Here is a 13,395-nt window from a genome sequence, read left to right on the forward strand (position 1 = left end):
GAATCATATGGTTATAGATGCAGGTGGTGTGGATGTAGTGTGCATAACTGGAGATACGGGTAGAAAAGAGAAATTACTCCTGAGGAGGATTATCGAGGCTCAGAAGCTCCACATATACCTCCAGATAGTTCCAGTGAGGCTGGAAACATGGCTCAGGGTGATAGATTTTAAATGCCAGAGAATGAATGGTGGGGATGGGCAAATTGATTCTGTGGCCAGAGGCTAGAGAACCCAGCAATGACAGCGCACCACAAGTCTCAAGGATGGAGAGCTAGAAGCCCTGATGTCCAAATGCCCAGTCCCAGGAGAGAGGAGAGTAAATCTCTTTCTCTTGTTGTTTGCTTTATTTGGATCCCCACTGGACTGGGCAGCCAGCGTATACCATTTTAGAAAGTAAAGCTCATCCTTGCTCAGTTCTTATTCAAATGCAAATCTGGTCTGGAAGCAACTCTACCGACATACCCAACGATCATGCTTTGCTAGCTTCTGGAGTATCCTTGAAAGTAGCCATGTAGTCATCCAAAATTAGCCATCCCATTACTTAATTGGCTTACCTCCTGAGTGGCAGGTAAGGCATGCTGACCACGTGGAGTCCTCATCAACCAGAGACAGTTTAGGTTTGTCTACAGACAACTTTGTCCTCCTAATTGCTCAGTGAAATACTGTAGGAACTCTGAACCAGTGTGTGTGTGTGTGTGTGTGTGTGTGTGTGTGTGTGTGTGTGTGTGTGTGTGTCCTTGCACCCTGGGCCTTCCTCCCACATCCTCAAACTCACAGGATCCTCAAAGGATCTAATGCTGCTTAGAGCATTAGATCATTAAATTTAAATCCCATTTGGATCAGGCTAAGAGATCCAAAGCGTTCTTCTACACTGTGGTACCTGAAGTGAGAAATCAATTTTCGTCTGTTTTTTTATTACCATTGGTTATTAGCATGCGAAGTCATGCTTAGACTCCAGGTTGGCTGCTGCAGACAGAAAGCAGAGTCCTGCAGTTATAGAATCTTCCTCCTTCAATGAAAGAAGCCACATGGTAACAGTTAAGCTTATACTGCTTAATGAAAACAGTGAGACCTCCTCACAGCCTCATGCCTGGTACCACATGCAGTTCTGAGCAGAGGGATGCTCTCCTCTTCTTAATCAACCTAGAACCTGCAGAGCTGTCTGTGCTGTCTTGGCAGGCTGCACAGTTGTTGGAATTGCAATACTGTTTCGGGACAGTAACCTGGTAACTAAGAGCGTTCTCTCCATCCTGCAGATTGAACAGGTGAGCCAGCTCTCTGCACTTGTTCAGGCTCAGCTGGAGTACCACAAACAGGCTGTGCAGATCCTGCAACAGGTCACTGTCAGGCTGGAAGAGAGGTAAGTTACACCCCCTGAGGGTCTCAGCTGCTGTAAAGGGATGTTCAAAGAAACCGAAGTAAAAGAATACACTTAAAGACAAACATTTGCCAACCCACTTGCTGATCCAACACGGGCACCTTGTGGAGTGACTGCTTGATTTTACTTTGCACTGGGCCTTGTCTTACTTTCTTCTAGATCTAACCCTGTGTTTATCAATATCAAATGTTGATATTTGGAGTGTGTATTTGCTACTATAGATGGTACACCAGAATTCTGTTGAAGATGGTGGCTGTCATTTGCTGAACAGTATCCTGTATAGCTACCATGCATATGATCACTTTGAAAGAGCCATGTGGACCTGACAGATGAGCAGTACTGTGAGACCCAGGGAGCCAGAGTACTAACCGAGGGTCTCCCCCAGTGGTGAGGAGGGGCATGTGGTCAGGCACAAGCTATTTGAAGCCCGTGTCTTTTCTTTCTTGTTATTCATGAACAGTAATGCACCAGTCCACTTTCAGAGGACTACGTCCATGTTCCTTCTCAGCTCCTTAAACCTGCCTCACAGTGAGCTGTCGCAGTTGTCTACACGGATAGAGCTCTCTGGGACTGTGAGGTAGAGCTTGAGTGAATACGTGCACTATAATACGAATGTGCCTTGACCAACATCAGACTGCTCCAAAAGGAAAAGGGTGCAATACCTCTCTACAGAACAACATAGTGTAGCATTAAGTACAATGTAGAATGTTGCTGTGATCATGGCTGGGTAGGATTTATGGACCTGAAAAATCCATTATACTACATGTTGCAACCCTAACAAAACACTAGAAATTGGGGATCTATTTCTATTGCATAGGAATCCCTTTTATATCATTATAATATCAAAAGAATATTGAAGTGAACCATCTCAAGGGAGGGACCTTATTAATTATACTTTATTTAGCCAGGTGATATCATTAACTAGGGATCTTGTTATTCTTATATCATTTAGCTAGATAAAGGAGGAAAATTTGCTAAATAAATATATCAAAGAATTATGTAGCAGCCTTTATTTTAAGATCATGTCCAGAGTATACTCTTCCGGGTGATTCAGTAATCAGTGTCCAGCAAAGCCTCCAGTCATAAGTCATATGCTACATTGTTTTGGACTAGCTGGCCTTCCCTTCACCATGGGTTCTTCCTTCCTTGATTTGTGCTCTTTTTTGGTATAAATATCCAATTCACTCTTGCAGAAATGAGTCTAACACTGAAGCTTCTCTAATAGGAAGGCTTAAAACAAGTGTACCAGAACACTACAGCCAGGCTGTGTGCCTCTCACATCTGTTGAAGATGAAGGGAATATGTTCTCTCTCTTTTTCACCTCTCAAATGTTTTTTTTATTTAATTTTTTAATGTATTCACTTCACATCCTGTTCATTATCCCCCCTCAAGGTCACCCTCTCCAACAATCCTTCCAGCATATCCCTCCTCTTCTCCCCCTAGGTATTCCCCCACCCTGGCACTTCAAACTTCTGAGAGGCTAGGCACTTCCTCTCCCGCAGAGGCCAGACAAAGCAGCCTAGCCCACATTCAGACAACAACTTTTGGGATAGCCCTTGCTCCAGTTGTGCAGGACCCACATGAAGGTCAAGCTGTGCATCTACTACATATGAGTGGGGAGGCCTAGGTATGTTCATATGAGTAGGGAGCCCTTGTATGTTCTTTGGTTGGTGGTTCAGACTCTGAGAGCCCCAAAGGTCTAGGTTAGTTGACTCTGTTGGTCTTCCTGTGTAGTGACTATCACCTCAGTGCCCAGAATTCATCCTCCTATTCTTCCATAAGAGTCCCCAAGCTCCATCCACTGTAAAGCAGTGGGTGGTGTTTGTATCTATCTGAGTCAGCTGCTGGGTCGAACCTCTCAACAACATATTCCATCTACAAGCAAAATAGAGTATCGTTAGTAGTGTTAGGGATTGATCCATGGGATGGATCTCAAGTTGGGCCAGTTACTGTTTAGCCGTTCCCTCAGCCTCTACTCCATCCCCCGTGCCTGCATTTCTTAGACAGGATAAGTTTTGGGTTGAAGTTTTGTGGGTGGGTTGGTATTTCTTTCTACAGGGATTCCTGTCTGGCTACAGGAGCTGGCCCCTTCAGGTTCCCTATCCCAAATGTAGTGAGTCACAACTAAGGTCACCCCCTTTGATCTTGGGATACCTTCCTTATCCCAGGTCTCTATCTCTTCCTGGAGATGTCTCCCACCTCATCATTCCTCTCAGTTGCAGATTTCCATTCATTTTCATGGCCATCTGGCCATCCCTCCTGTCCTTCTGCACACCTGATTATGAATTACTCCCATTCCTCCCTACTCCCATTCCCTCTCATTTCCCTCCCTCCATCTGCCTCTTATGACTATTTTATTCCACCTTCTAAATAATATTCAAGGTTCTTTGCTTGGACCTTCCTTTCGTTTAGCTGTGTCTGTAAAGTATAACATGGTACCTGAATTTTATAGTTAATATTCATTTATAAGTAAGTACATATTATGTATGTCTTTTGGGGACTGGACTGCCTCATTCAGGATGATATTCTCGAGTTTCATTCATTTGCCTGCAAAATTTATCATATCTTGGTTTTTAATGACTAATAGTATTCTGTTGCATAGATGTACCACATTTTCTTTATCAGTTGAAGAGCATCTAGGATGTTTCTAGTTTCTGGCTATTACGAATAAAGCTGCTATGAACATAATTGAGCAAGTGTCTTTGTGAGATGTTGGGACATCTTTTGGTTATATGCCAAGGGGTGGTAGACCTGGATCTTGAGGGAGAATTATTCCCAGTTTTCTGAGAAATCACAAAATTGATTTCAGGAGTGGTTGTACAAATTTGCACTCCTACCCGCAATGAAGAAGTGTCCTCCTTGCTCCACATCTCAGCCATTTGAGATTTCTCTGATGAGAAATTCTCTGTTTAGTTCTGTACCCCATTTTTAATTGGCCTATTTGGGTTATTGGTATCTAACTTCTTGAGATCTTTGTAAAGTTTGGATATTAGCCCTCTATCAGATGTAGTGGACACTTGACTTTTGATAAAGACACCAAAACCACACAATGGAAAAATGGAAGTGTCTTAACAAATGTTGCTGGTTTAACTGAATATCTACATGTAAAAGAGTAAAAATAGATACATATTTATGACCCTGCACAACACTCAAGTCCAGTTGGATCAAGGACTTCAAAGTAAAACAGGATACACTAAATCTCGTGGAAGAAAAAGTAGGAAATAGCCTTGAATGCATTGGTATAGGAGACAAGTTCCTGAACAGAACACCAGTGGCTCAAGCTCTAAGATCAACATTTGATAAATGGGACCTCATAAAACTTCAAAGCTTTTGTAAGGCAAATGACTCTGGGAATAGGATAAGTCAGCAGCCCACAGATTGGAAAAGGATCTTCAAACATGTTTTAAATCAGTATAATTCTAGAATTGCCATACCCTTAACCTTCCTCTTCTTAAAAAATAAAATGTGTATATACTTGCCTTATTGAATACCTAACAGTGGAAAAGATTTAGTTATGGGCAGAATCCTCTTACTAGCTCTACTTTTTTTTCCTTCCTTCATTTCTTTCCTACTTTCTGGATCTCCATCTGCTTATTCTAATCAGAACCTGTGGTCCTTCCTCTTTCTCTCCCTCCAAACCTTCCCACATTCTGCATGGAATAGATTTCTTTCATATGTTCTCCTACAAAGCTGTGATGATCTCTTTCCTTAAACTGTATCTCAGCTTCTTAATGGATAAGTGAACTCTCTGTATCTTTAAACCCTGCCCATGTATTTTGTGCTCTTGGCAGAAATCTGTGGTCATTGATATCTGCTGTGCCCTTTACACACTGCTTGGAGCAACAACTGTGTCTTATGCACCTTAATGTTCCTGGCCTCTAATGTTGTGCATATTAGCATAAATTACTCTGAATGTAGGAGTGGGAGATTGAGAGAAAGAATGCGAACAGGGAGGACAGGATGAAAAACTTCCCCAAGAACACGTATGCCATGGACATGGGAGACCAAGGGTACTTAGCACATTTCCACAGGGTCATAATAGATCTGTAAGTGAGCCACGCAGTTCCTGGATCTTACTGCTTTTCTGTTCACTTGTAATTGGCTGCATAATTCCCCTTCACTCCTTTTCTTTGTGATACAGAATAAGACAAGCTTCATCTCAACCAAGAAGGGAATATCAGCCCAAACCACGAATGAGCCTAGAGTTTGCCACTGGAGACGGTACGCAGCCCAACGGGGGTCTCTCCCACACAGGCACACCCAAACCTGCAGGTAAGGAGCTCAAGTCCACAGAAGCCCTTTGCTGGGCCTCAGACACAGCTATAGGCAATGCTTCCCCTGCACAGCATGTCATTGCTCATATGGGGGTTTGTCAGCTAGAAACTCTTCCTAGACAGTTTTATCCTGGCCCCATTGTCCCATCTTCTTTTCCTTCTGATCTAGTACACAATGACCTCCTTGTGTAGTACTTAGTTGCTCTTTTCTGTTTTGTTTTATTTTGTTTTTGAGAAAAGGTTTCTCTGTGTAGCCTTGGGGGTCCCAGAACTTACTTTGTAGACCAGGCTGGATAGTTTTGAACTCACTGAAATCCACATGCCCCTGTATTCTGGTGCTGGAATTAAAGGCATGAGATACCACTGTTCCACAAACAATATGCTGTTCTACATCCTGTCAAGAACCAAGTCTGGGGTCATAAATCATACCATCATTTCCCCTGCCTTTTGCTTCCTGTGAGTCTCTGTAGATGGGACTGAATGTCACTGGGCAGTGTATGTACACATCCTTCCCCTATTACCCCACAAACAACAGCTTCAAGAAGCATATTCATGACTCTTTCTGTAGACAGATAGATTACAAACCTCAACACTTACTAGGGTTTCTTTTTACTGTCTGCTGTAGACCCATTCATCATTCCATGAACTGTGGTTAGCATGATAAAAGCTACATTTTCCCCAGAGGAATATTGATGCGTACCCACTAGCTCAGTCTCTCCATTGCCATGAGTATTCTCAAATAGCCACGTACAAATGAGACCCAAGTGTACTCCTGAGGCATTTCCAGCTGTAAAATTGCTTAAACAAGTGGGAACCCATCTGACACTGGGTACGGATTGTAACAATCTGCAGCTTTATCCTGTTTCTCCTGGATCTCCAGTGATTGGTTCACTGCAGGAGAAAGCTTTATTAGATGTTGTCATGGAATGAAGAAGAAGGGATGTCTGAGTCTCTGTCCACAGCGCAAAGTTGCCCCACTGTTGCCTGCTGGGACCCCGATGGCAGTGGTCCTGAAGTTAGCCCTTGCCATGTAAATTATCAGTGACTGCACCTCTCCTTGCCCACAAACAAGACCTACACTTCATGTTCCATTTGGTTATTTCTCTAAATAAAAATAAATAAATAAATGATACTGTTTCCTTTTTAAGACATCACATTAGTATAGGGCCACAGATACTTTTTCTAGGCTCATATTTATGTGCATGCTGTACTAATATGCTTGCTTATTTAAAATAGATTCCATAAGGCAAAGTCTATTCTTTATTTAATTATGCAGCGTGTATTACATTATTCTTGTGCTGTGGTTCTTACATAGTACTCATATGTGCATATTACACACCAATCCACCAAATATAGATTACGATTTTCTAAAACTTGTGTCATTAAATAGACACAGTCATTTAATGAAAATTCTACTGTTGACTCTACTGGACGAAGAAGAAAATAGAGTGCTTCTTCTTTGAGCCTGTCACACAGAGCAAAAACAGGGCCCAGCGCTCTGTGCTTCATTTTCTCTGTATCACAGCAGTTTCCAAGACTCTGAAATTACTAATTTTAAAGAATGAGAATTGATCTGTGACCCCAAGATTTTAGAGTTCTGTCTATGTAACTAATTATACTATTTTGAATGTAAAGATATGTAAAAGTACTAATATAAATATATTTAGCCATGTCTATAGTTTATCCTAATGTAATTATATATTCCTAAACCATTGCTTTCCCATCTCCCAGTAATTCAGGGAGATAGGAGGGAGCAGGGACAGAAAGCCTAGTAAATAGGGCAGGCCGTAGTGCCACCAGTAAAATAGACCGTTGTTATGGATTTGGTTTATTGTTTATATTATGTTAATTACACCAGAATTCACACATCTGTGTGTAAGATGCTGGGGGTCCCTACCCCCAGCTGGTTCTAATTGGAGAATAAAGTTGCCTGCAGCCAATGGCTGGGCAGGGAGACAGAGGCGGGACTTTAGATTTTTCCAGACAAGGGAACCAGGAGAGGAAGAAAGATTTAGCATCTCCATGACTATGAAGGAGGAAGATGGGGCTTGAGAGCTGGGGAGGGAAGCGAGAGTGTAAGAGCTGGGGAAGGGCGGCCCCAAGACCCCCTTGGAATCTAGGGTAACAAGATGGAATTTAGATTTTAGTAAGTAATAATTTAGGAGTTTCAGACGGGAGGCATTAGCCACATGCAAGTTTGAGAGTGGCCCAGCCATTGTGCTGTTTAAGGCATATTAAAATAGAAGGCTGTGTATATGTGATTTTCATTCGAGAACCAGAGGAACCCATGCAGCCACCATTGGGGTGATCAGAGTGGATTAACCTTCTACTACTCCACGCTGTGACTTTTTATGTCCTCTTTGCCTCTGATTCTCAGGTGTCCAAATGGATCAGCCTTGCTGCCGAGCCCTGTATGACTTTGAACCTGAAAATGAAGGGGAGTTGGGTTTTAAAGAGGGTGATATCATCACGCTCACTAATCAGATTGATGAGAACTGGTATGAGGGGATGCTTCATGGCCAGTCCGGCTTTTTCCCCATCAACTATGTAGAAATTCTGGTTGCTCTGCCCCATTAGGGTCCTGTGCTGGCTGGCTCACCTCCTTCTGACCCAGATAGTTAAGTTTAACCACTGCTTTGGTAATGCCGCTTCCAATACATCACGAATGCAGGCCGCAGTGGATGATTCATCAAGCCCACACGTGCCCTGGGTTGGCCTGTGTGCTCCTACAGGAGACACGGTGATAGATGGTATCTTCCAAGGCCACTGGGCCTGGCACATGCTTTAAAACACCATCTGAGACTAGCCCGTGGTCACAGAACTGGCTATGCCGTTCTCAGGAGGCTGTGGTTCCTGATGACCCACACCACAGAAAACCTCTCCTCACTGAAGATATTGTCTCTCACCCAAGGGCCATCTCAAGGTCTCCAGCTCTCCATTTACAGAGGAGAAAGTCCTTTTGTTGCACTTTCCCTTCCTAAATATGTGAGTCACAGAATTGTTGGTAAAAACATCCCCTTACCAGCAAGTTGTCTGCTGGTCTAAGCAACTTAGTCTCTTGATGCCATCAGCAGAAGTATTAATTGTCCAAAGCACCTTTGTTCACCAACTTCTTTCTTTCTATCCTCTCTCTCTCTCTCTCTCTCTCTCTCTCTCTCTCTCTCTCTCACTCTCTCTCTCTCTCTCCCATCTATCATCTATCTATCTATCTATCTATCTATCTATCTATCTATCTATCTATCTATCTATCTATCTATCTATCATTTCCCTCCTACTTCTGAGACATGGCCAGTTTTCTTCTCTCCCTGCTGTTAAAGGACTTGGCAGGTGAGGGGAGCGTGTCCCATTTATTTCTGAGTGAGATGGTGAACAATCAGTATGTTATCTGAAGAGAAAAAAATTCTCCAGGATGAATTGGGAAGAAATCTGGTCTCCAAGCTCAGATTCCTTACTGTACAGAAGCCGTGTATATACGTAGCCTGTTTCTGAAGGGTACAGGAAGGGGGAACAGCTGTCTTCCCTTCTCTGTTTACTTACCCAGGAATCAGTCTATTCCCTGAGTCCCTTTGCCATAACGACATAGGAGAGAAACACTAGTAAGCATTTCCCACTTCTTCATAGAACAAGACAGTGAGCATCGCTCCTTCCCACGTTTACTTGTTTGTGTTCCTTGAACATCATTTGTGCATATTCTGCCCTCAATGAGGACCAAATAAAGATGATTTTTGTGCTTAGCAGTTTAAGGTATGTGGCTGCATATGCAAAACCCTTTTCCATTCCAGTCATTACTTTGAACGCCTCCCTTCCTCATTTTGTGTGTACAGTGCTGTGTACGCTGATCAGTGTTGGGTTTTTGTTTTGTTTTGTTTTCCTTCAGTTATGGAAGTCCCGATAGGCACCCAGAGTTCTATTTATCTAGCTGTACAGACTTCTTCAGAGGTTTAATGTGCTGCTTCCGATGTGCCACTTGCGGTAGTGGATCATGTGGAGTGAAAGGCAAATCTTCCTGCTTAATGTATAAACTCACCATGGGAAGCACTGCTGTTTCCAATAAATATTGCTGAAGACGAAACAGAGGCTCTGCTTCTTCCTTGTTGTCAGTTCTTTGGTCTGACAGTGGGTAGCCTAAGACTCTTTTGATCTCCATTGCCTTTGGATGAAGCCAATCCAGACCTGGTCCCAACCTCATCTCCAGCTTGGAGCATACAGGGGAAGTTCCAGAAATAAGAGGTGAGATGGTTTAGGCACTTGCATCATTAATTCCAGGAAGAAGAGGAGCTTGAGGGGGAAGGTAAGTAGAAAGAAGCAGCTCCTTGAAGTTACGTGATTTAAGAAACAATGCTGTTGTCAGGAGAACACAGTGTCAAAAGGAGCAAATGAAATATGTTGGCAGGGCTTTTGGCCTTTCGTTATTAATTTTTCTTTATTTTTAATTCTGTACATCTATATGATGAAATATCATGTCTACCTCCTATTTCCTCCAGAGCCCCCTCCAATACACCTCCCAACCAACTTCAAGCCTTGAAGTCCAGTTAGTGTTGCCTGTATGTCCTTGTGTCCTTGGACGTGGTGCCATGCACTAGAGCATGGGAAACCTACCGTGGCCACACCTTCAAAGAAGATTCTTCTTTCCCCCGGAACTATCCACTGGTAATAGTTCCTCAGTAAGAAGTGGGACCCGGAGACAGCAGGGATATAAAGAGTAAATACCCACCTAATTTTATAATAGAAAAGTGTGGACCACAGCATGTGTGCAACTACTGCCAAAAAACGAGATATAAGTAGGTTCCTTTTGCAATAACCTTTCAAAATCATTTCATGGTGAGGCTAATAATATACAAAATGTTTTTTACCATACATAGAAGAAGAGAAAGAAAGTAATTCAAATCATAGACCAAAAACCAAACAAACAAAAACAAAAATCTAGGCTTTGAATTTGGGAGGGAAATGGCAACAATGCTGTAACAGCAGCTTACATAAAATTTCACTGATTATAAATTGATCAAAATGTAAAGTGTCATTTTGCATGTCATTAATTAACTTTGATGCAGCTTATAAACACTTGACAGTTTTTCATACATGAAGCTAGCTGAACATCTCTGCCAGAAGTAAAGACCTATCAGAAGCACAGCACAATGAAAAGCCAAAGGCCAACAGGGGAGGGGCTTATATACAACAGGAGTTCAGAAGGAGCTCCCAACCCCATTTTAGCCACAAAGCATCCTCTTAGCTTTAAGAGATGCATTCATAGAGACGGTACTTACTTAATATTTTTGAAACTCAAAGGGGAAGTAACAGCAAGACTCTGTACCAAGGAGTACTCTCACTGTGAGTCAATGTCAAATGAACTGGTTCACATTTCTCTCTGTGGTTACATGTGAACTAAAACTTTCAGAAAGCTAGGGGAAATGCAGGCATGTTTTAAAGACCTGAGAGTCCCACTTTAGTCCCACTCTGACATCTGCTTCAGTGAGTCCAAGTCAGTCAGTCATTGTCCTGCCTAGTTTTATGTCAAATGGACTCAGACTAAAATCATTTGGGAAGAGGAAACATCAAATAAGAAAATGCCTCCAAAAGGTTTCCCTCTAGGCTTGTGAGGCATTTTCTTAATTAGTGACAGATTTGGGAGGGCCCAGTCTCCCAGTGGTGTCTCCACTAACAGGTGGTCTTAGGGTCTACAGGAAAGCAGGCTGAGCAAGCTACTCCATGGCACTTCCCCATGGCTTCTGTATCAGTTCCTCCTAATTTCCTTGATGGTGATGAACACTGGACTATAAGATTAAATAAACCCTTTCATCCCCAAGTTGATTTTCAGTTGTGGTGTTTTATCACAGCAACAGAAAACCTAAGACAAACACTGTAACAGCTTCCTGAGAGACTTCCAACTTTAGGTAAGTTTGGAATACTCTAGGCTATGTATAAGTATTTTAAATCAGCAGACCACTATTCACAGGTATTTCCTTACCATTTTGCCTTGATTCCTCAAAACAGTTTTGTCTATAGATTGATTGACTACGATTTTACACATGTATTTCCACCCTCACCTGCAGTGATACCACAGACTTGCTCCAAGACTCCATTTACCTGGATTCTCCATCTTGTAGTCATTGGTTGAGTTTTCCTGGTCACTTCATGTCTTGTGATGGGACCAGAGAAAGGAATGTCTACTGCAGGGCATGCTTCCACTACAGGGTCCCCTGTCAGAATTCTTGCTTGTCACATTCGAATTGATTGATCCAGGGTACAGCGATCATAAGTTCTTCTTAATCTTCTTGCATCCTGACAACAAATTTCTGACTCTGTCACCTACCGGCAGGCCAGGATCTACATGTCACAGAGGTACCTGCCCCATCCCATCTGGATTCACATGCCTGTGGTCTACAAAGCTACACTCTAAGTGAACCTGGTTTATCCTGGACAGTTGTTTGCTTGGTGATAGAAGAAAAGTTGGCATGAATTGTCAAACAAGGGGAAAAAAGATTCCTGCCACTCTGTCATACAGCTGTTTCCAATGGAATAACGGAGTCACAGGTCAGCCCTAGATGCCAGAAATTATAGCCTTGTCTCTTATAAGAACATCAGACATCTATTTGAACTTATGTGGGAACCAGCAAGGGCAGGAGGAAGGTAGCTCATGAATTTGATGAAATCTAGGACAGGCAGAGTGACCCAGGCACCAAATTTGCAGTACCACCTGGTCATCACTCACTTTTACATTCCTCCCACACACTTTGTTGATTTTTTTCCTGAGTAGCTTTATGGGGCCTAGATTGCCCTCTGGTGGCCAAAATACACACTAATTAATCCATTAAAAAGCTTGATAAATGCCTCTAATAATTTTGTGGTTTTGCTGCAGTAGCTGAGCTTAAGATCTCCCTTCTCAGAACGTAGTGTGCTACTTAAGATGCTACTTCTTTAATTAGCTGTTCTTAGTCTGTCTTAGTGTCAGACTGATATCCACTGAAATGCAATCTTCAGGAAGAACACCCAAGTCTCTGCTCTGCTAATAAGAACCAGCATTGTGAATCTGTTGGAGTAATCATTCAGCTTTTCACGGTTACTGTGTATTGACTACATTTGAAGCACCTTGTGCTCTGTGCCCTTTGTTTCCTGGACCTCAGATGAAAAGCAGTTAACTTTGAGCAGTCACCCTCTAGAAATTTCATCTTCTGGGACAGTCATAAGAGTTACATTGAGCATCTGTCTTAGTTATTGTCTACTTCTATGACAAAGCACCGCGACTAAGGCAACTGAGAGAAGAAAGAGTTTATTGGGACTTACAGGTCTGGAGACTGAGTCTGTGACCATCATGGTTGAGATCATGGTGGGAGGCAGCCATGGTGTTGGTGCAATGTAACTGAGAGCTGACGTACTGATCAAGGAGAGAGGGGGGGGGAGGGAGAGAGGGAGAGAACACACATTTTCCTTCAAACAACCACACCATAAGCAGTATTCTTAGAAGAGATCATTTAAAAGGCATTTTACTGCAGTATAATATACAGTTAGTTTATACATGTGTATAGTCAGCCCTTCCTTCTCTTTCCATCTTCACGATACCTCAGACTTCTGAGAGATACTATAAAGTACAAAATTTAAAGCATTTTAGTTAACTGGATAAAAAAATACTGACATAAACAGTTCTCCACCTGGGGGAATATCCTATGAATCACGCTTTCCTTAGGAATTCTGTGCAGTATAGCTCCAGCATCCTCCTCTGCCTACTGCTGACAAGCCCTGTGGTAT

At 42.6% G+C, this 13,395-nt stretch overlaps 1 protein-coding gene across 3 annotated transcripts in view; it reads left to right on the top strand.

The window, feature by feature from the left end:
• Positions 1-9,724, top strand: part of Sh3gl2 (SH3 domain containing GRB2 like 2, endophilin A1) — a 175,455-nt gene extending 165,731 nt beyond the window's left edge. For 2 of the 3 annotated variants that reach the window (XM_063287074.1, XM_006238359.5), the window contains exons 7-9: positions 1,257-1,360; positions 5,520-5,650; positions 8,030-9,724. In XM_063287074.1, coding sequence (XP_063143144.1) covers positions 1,257-1,360; positions 5,520-5,650; positions 8,030-8,229 — 435 coding nt within the window. In that variant the 3' untranslated portion in view covers positions 8,230-9,724. The remainder of the gene's footprint in view (positions 1-1,256; positions 1,361-5,519; positions 5,651-8,029) is intronic. The other variant, NM_053935.1, reaches the window with a different exon arrangement.
• The last annotated feature ends 3,671 nt before the right edge of the window (positions 9,725-13,395 follow it).

This window comes from Rattus norvegicus, chromosome 5 (assembly GCF_036323735.1).
Source record: "Rattus norvegicus strain BN/NHsdMcwi chromosome 5, GRCr8, whole genome shotgun sequence".
NCBI lineage: Eukaryota > Metazoa > Chordata > Mammalia > Rodentia > Muridae > Rattus > Rattus norvegicus.